At 38.3% G+C, this 5,863-nt stretch overlaps 1 protein-coding gene across 1 annotated transcript in view; it reads left to right on the top strand.

Annotated features, from left to right (window-relative positions):
* SEPP1 (selenoprotein P, plasma, 1) overlaps window positions 1-4,921 on the top strand; it is a 5,386-nt gene extending 465 nt beyond the window's left edge. The window contains 3 exon segments of the mRNA XM_010135962.1: window positions 1,383-1,595; window positions 3,295-3,412; window positions 4,274-4,921. Coding sequence (XP_010134264.1) covers window positions 1,383-1,595; window positions 3,295-3,412; window positions 4,274-4,921 — 979 coding nt within the window.
* The last annotated feature ends 942 nt before the right edge of the window (window positions 4,922-5,863 follow it).

Here is a 5,863-nt window from a genome sequence, read left to right as displayed (position 1 = left end):
GAATGTTCTGTGCTAGTGGCTCAGATTCTTTACCTCTTGACTTAGTCCTGACTGACAGATCATGTTCCCCAGATTGTATTCTCAGCATAAATATGATCATCTTCACATCAATGAAATCCAAACCACATGAAAACGCAACAGAAACAGCTCCTCAAGACTATGCTTCTGTTAGCACCAGATGATAAATGTAGAAATATGCTGGAGCCAAGAAACATCATAATTCTTTGACATGGCTGGAACACCTGAAACTGAGAGATCTGTAATCACTCATTCCTTATGTAAGATCTGTACGGGAAAAGGTAAACCAAAACACGTGTTTTTAACATGCTTTCCCAGCCTCTGTTCAGAGGTCCTGGATATAAAAAAAATAATTCAGAAGTTTTAAAAAAATAGATTAAGAATTCAAGGGAATCCTCTGCATTATACTTTCATATAAGACCCGAAACATTGGTGCTCTGGTTTCTAGAACCTACTGCTCTGCAAATAATTAGGTATGAAGACAGTTACAACTGCAAGAAAATAATTTTGAGCTGACCCAAGCTGGAATTGCGTACAGCTTTTATCTTGGATTCATTTAAAAATTCATAGCACCAGTTTCAGAACTTAATTTTACTCACTGTAATAGCATCTTAGTTTCCCCCTCTAGGCAGCGTAACTTCATATTACAATAGTCTGCGCATGTTTTAAGAACTAGATTTGAAAAAATGGTGGTAAATCTCTGGCTCCAACAAAGTCAAAAGTGGGCTTTGTGGTCAGCTTTCAGGGTAGTTGGGTTTGATTCTGTGTGCTTTAGAAATGTTTTAAAGAATCTTTCAGGCTGTAGACTATTCTGAAACTAAAACAAAAGAGTTTTCTAGAGCGATTCAATAGGAAGGATACAAATAAAAAGGAAAAAACCTCACATTGAGCAACAAGAAAGCATCTTTCTGTGCTATAGAGCAGAGAAAGACACTTGTGAGTGGATGCCAAAGGGAAAAAGACTCATGCATCGTTTTGGCCCGATTGCTGTAATACCCCTTTTCTGGCTATTATAGAAAATAGCCATGTCAAAGTCAGTGGGAGAGCTACCAGCCTTGTACTGCAGGTTTTCTTTCTTGGTTATTCATCTCCCTGCTGTATTTATGGTATGTATTCTTCAACTATTTGACCAAAACACGTGGCACATTAGCTGTTGTAGACTGGTAGATTTCGTAGCAGTACAGTTGGTAGTCGCGGCAAATGGCAAGAATGTTTTAGTAGTGTTAGACTGTTGCCATTAAACCTGGGTGAGAGTAGCATTCACTGTAATAAAAGCAAGATGGAGTGTATTAATTTTCGTTAACATGGCAAATCTTGCGATTGTCTAATGATTTGTGGTCTTGCTTCTTTACATTCTCCACTAGATTGGAGGACCTGCGAGTGAAGTTAGAGAGTGAAGGACTGGTCAATATCTCGTATGTGGTTGTCAATCATCAGGAGCCTTGCTCCCAGAGGAACTTTCACCTGTTAAAAGAAAGCGTTTCGGAGTATATTACCGTCTACCAGCAAGATGAACAGCAAGCTGATGTCTGGACTACCTTAAATGGAAACAAAGATGACTTTCTCATCTATGACAGGTCTGTGTTTAGAGGGGAAGACAGGAAAATATTTGCATGCATTTAGAGTAATGCTTTGTAAGTCTTTATATTATTTAATTGATTTGCAAATAACCTGATTACCTCACACCGAAGACATCACAATCAGCTTCTAAGTGGCACTAAGTGAAGCATTTGCATTTACTGGGAAAAGGAAGCTATGAAAGAAAAGTCTATTTTGCTTAATTTTGGGATAAATAAATTTTTCTTCATAATTACTGTAGATTTAGATTAATATAACTGAGTGTAGAATTTGATAGCGTGATTCTGGTCTTACATTATTTTCATTTTCAGACAACTTCACTATATCCATGCGTGTGAAAGTAGAATCGAATGAGAAAAGCTATCTGTGTGCTCATGAAAACAGACTGGAGTTGTTGAAAATGTCGTGTAGCCATATGGAAAAATTAGTCTTTATGTGAAACTCAAAACTTTGGAGTAGCTTTTTGATCATAGGATTCTGGGATACCTATCTTTTGGCAGAACCAGGAATAATTCTTTAACTGAAATCCTGAAACTTTTTCAGTTTTGATGTGATGGAAATTATTCAACAAATCCTGCACTTCTGGCATGACCATCCTAATTGCTGTTATGTTACTGTAACAAACATTCTCTCTTCATACTGAAGCATAATTGAGTTTAATCAAAAATTAGAAAGTCACTTAATTTTTCTTTAGTAATGTGATGAAAGTGAATGAATTATCTAAATTAGGCTGGTGGGATGAAACTATAGCACTGGAATTATCTTTAAAAAGTGATTACATGTTACAGCAGCAAATATGACTAAGTATGGGAGGTTCCTGTCATATGACAGACAGATTGTGGCTGCGTGCGGTTCGTGAAGAGGTCCCAGAGCTGATACCTGGCCCACAGCATTTGAAAGGATGAACCATTCTGTGCTGTTGACACATGGGATACACCTCCATTATGAATTGGTTTGGCACCAGTTTGGCCATGATCCGTTACGGTTCTAGGAATGTAGGTCCTTATTGTGCCTGTATTGGCAATGAAGTCTTTGCCTGTTGCTGGTCTTAGACGTGCGCTACAGACCTGTTGGGAGCTATGGTGGGAGGACGGTGTGTTGACTTTGCAGGTGGGGTACTTAACAAGGTGCCCAGTGTACCAGACCTGCATTTACTCCAGCTGCTTTGAATGTACTGGTTGAGTAGTCAAATGAACACCAGAGCACTCAAGCACAGCACAGGGCAAATAGGCACCGTAAAAATCCTCTCACGCGCATGAAATCAGTAATGCAGGTGCACCACTGTGCACATTCTAATCAAAGTACATTATGTTGCATAAAAACCTTCTTCGTAAGGATGCAACACCCATGGGGTGATTTGTACCACTGTGCAACCAGCCCTCCTCGTTAGAAAGATAGGTCTGTAATGAGAGCACCTTTGCTAGTCTAAACGCCACTGAACTAGAGGCTTCTGCCAGTAGAGATACTACATCAGTCAGAAACTGTGCTTCCTGCCACTGACCAATGCAGCTGAGTGGGCACACGTTCGTCAGGCAGACCCTGGGTTTGCCTGTAACCTCCTTGGACAGAAACACTCTCCATGTGACTGGTACACTGTGGGTGGCTTGATGTGAATAAGATAAGGTATGATGAGAAGAGATACTTGATTTTAGGTATATGTTTATGTATATGTAACCACAGAGCTCTTTCTCTCCGCAGGTGTGGCCGCCTAGTGTATCACCTGGGTCTGCCCTATTCCTTCCTGCCTTTACCGTATGTAGAAGAGTCTATTAAGATTGCGTACTGTGAAAACAAGTGTGGAAACTGCTCTTACACGGTATTTTCTTGTTTCATTCTATATATGCTAGGAAAGGGAACTGGATTTGACTGGTACTTAAAAAAATATTTCAGTGTGATTAAACCAAAAAGACACAATTTAGATTTTTTTCATGTGCCGTGACAGAGATCTTTTAAACATTTTTAGAAATTAATTAGATCTAATTCATACTAGACTGATTACCCAAGTTCTTGCCCTTGGTAGAAATACAAATTGTTTTGAGCAATCTAAATGCAATCCTGGAGGCTAATTCTGTTTCTGGAGTGACATACAGCTGGTGAGCAGTTAGCTACTCTAGTTTTGGGGATGGGTAGGTACTTAAATAAAAGAGTAATTTTTTTAAAACCTGAGAATCAAATGCGAGCTAAATCCTTTCAGTTTACGTTTAAATGCACTATACCACAGTTACTTCAAAAAAGTGGTAACACAAGGTGAAAAATTATTGTTACCATTTTAAAAGAATTGTGGCTTTGTTTTATGTATAACTAAAGATCAGAACTCCTTTAAGGATTATGAAGAAATGTCCATACCTGGTCATGAAAGTTCAACAATAAGAATTATTTTTGTTCCCAATATACAGTTTTCCAGCTAAATACAAGACTCGGGCAGGTCAGATGTGGGATCCTGGAAGAATAATACTTTTCATTAGCAATTACTTCAATTATAATTCCTAAAATTCTAGTTATCAGTGGTGTTGTAAAATGAGGTTCTTTTTGGTACATTCATATCTTTCTTTCAGCAAAGTAGCCCAAATAATTTAAAAAGGGGTTTCAGGTTCTGCAAAAATGTGAAGAAATTTAGTATTTTCCAACTATGTTAATTAAATATGCCCTGTATTTAATGTAAGCTTCTGTTTTGCAGGAATCTGATATCGATGTTATATGTGACAATATCACTAAAAAAGCAGAAGAAAAGCTAGTGGAGACAGAACCCAAACCACATGATCAACATTCACATCACCACGGCCTGCACAGACACAGACACCACCACCACAATCACGGGGGCAGTCGTCAATCCAAAAATGAGAACCATCAGGCTCCTTCTGAAACTCAGAGACGTCATCCTCACAGTGGTCGGCGTCATAGAGTTTTTGGCCATAGCAGACATGATCAGACAGGTAGTCATGAACAGGTAGACATTGTTCCTCCAGGAGAAAGTGTGGGAAATGTACAAGATAAAAAGCTATGAAAAAAGCAGAAAACCGGCTGTAAAAACCAGTTAACTTGAAATTGGGAGACAGCATCAGACTCATCTTCTAGTAGCTGATGCTGACATTGTAGACACCTTTTGTTTGAAGAGCTAGGAAATTCTGTCACCTGACAGTGTCGTGGAGCACTTCCAAATTCTTGCAGGTGACATGGTCAGCTGTCAGCAGAGGACGTCACTGAGTCTTGACAGTGACGTTTGCCTGCTGCTGCCTGACAGTCACCAGCAGCAGGAGCAAGTGAAACTAGTGACACCTGACAGTGACAGGAAAAGGCAAGAAACTGAGCCTGAAAAACAAACTAAGCACATTAAAAATGCAAGGGATTCCTACTATCTAAATTCGTAGTGTTGTGAGAGTGGACAAAATATCAGATTAAGTGTTTTTATTGCCCTCAGTTAAAAATTATATGAAGAAAGGTGTGTGGAGTTAAAATACTGCAAAGAAATGGACTTTAAGGGCAGTGCTCTTAGAATTATGCAATTCCTGTCAAATTCCAGTGGGGAAAATCTTCATAACTTAAAGGAATTTAATTGGCCCATGGTTTGTTTTTCAGTTGTACTGGGAAGGTGTCTGCATTCTTGATTAAATTGTCTTTCTTGTTTCTCTTCTAACATTCTGCTTGCATTTGTGAGGACAGGAGCATAAACTATGACCTAGGGGCTCCTGTCTGATGTTTTGCAATCAAGAATAGAAGAAAACCAAAATAGATATTTTAATCACTTTTATTAAGAAGAATGGAATACATTCAAAAATTGGTGGGTTTGTTTCTTTTTTTCCCCTAACCTAGGGATACAAATTATCTACAAGGAAAGCTTATTCCTAGGCAATGTGCCAAAATAACTTTTTATCTCAAATGTAAAGATACAAGCAGTAATTGCATTATTTTAAAGTAATCAGTTTATACGCTTAACTTTTGGGGCTTAGATACAGTATCAGTGTCCATTAATACTACTACTATTAGCTTGTAAAATCCTACTCAATCTGTAAGATCGTGCCCAAAGTGAGAAGCAGTGTTACCAACTCTTCATGTAGAATCAGTAGTATCATGTAGTACCAGCATCAAAAAGAGGGAGGGGAAGAACAAATATGATGTTGGTTTAATGTTTGTCTTTGTTTATAACAGTGCTAAATTGAGTAATCTGCATTGATTAGTAAGGTAATGTACCACTGAAACATGAATAACTTCTCTGTCTGTAGCTTAGCATTCCTAAACTTTGATTAACCAAGCTGACATAAAAATATAG

This window comes from Buceros rhinoceros, unplaced genomic scaffold (assembly GCF_000710305.1).
Source record: "Buceros rhinoceros silvestris isolate BGI_N320 unplaced genomic scaffold, ASM71030v1 scaffold15535, whole genome shotgun sequence".
NCBI classification, from domain to species: Eukaryota; Metazoa; Chordata; class Aves; order Bucerotiformes; family Bucerotidae; genus Buceros; species Buceros rhinoceros.
This window is presented reverse-complemented; position numbering and strand designations above follow the sequence as displayed.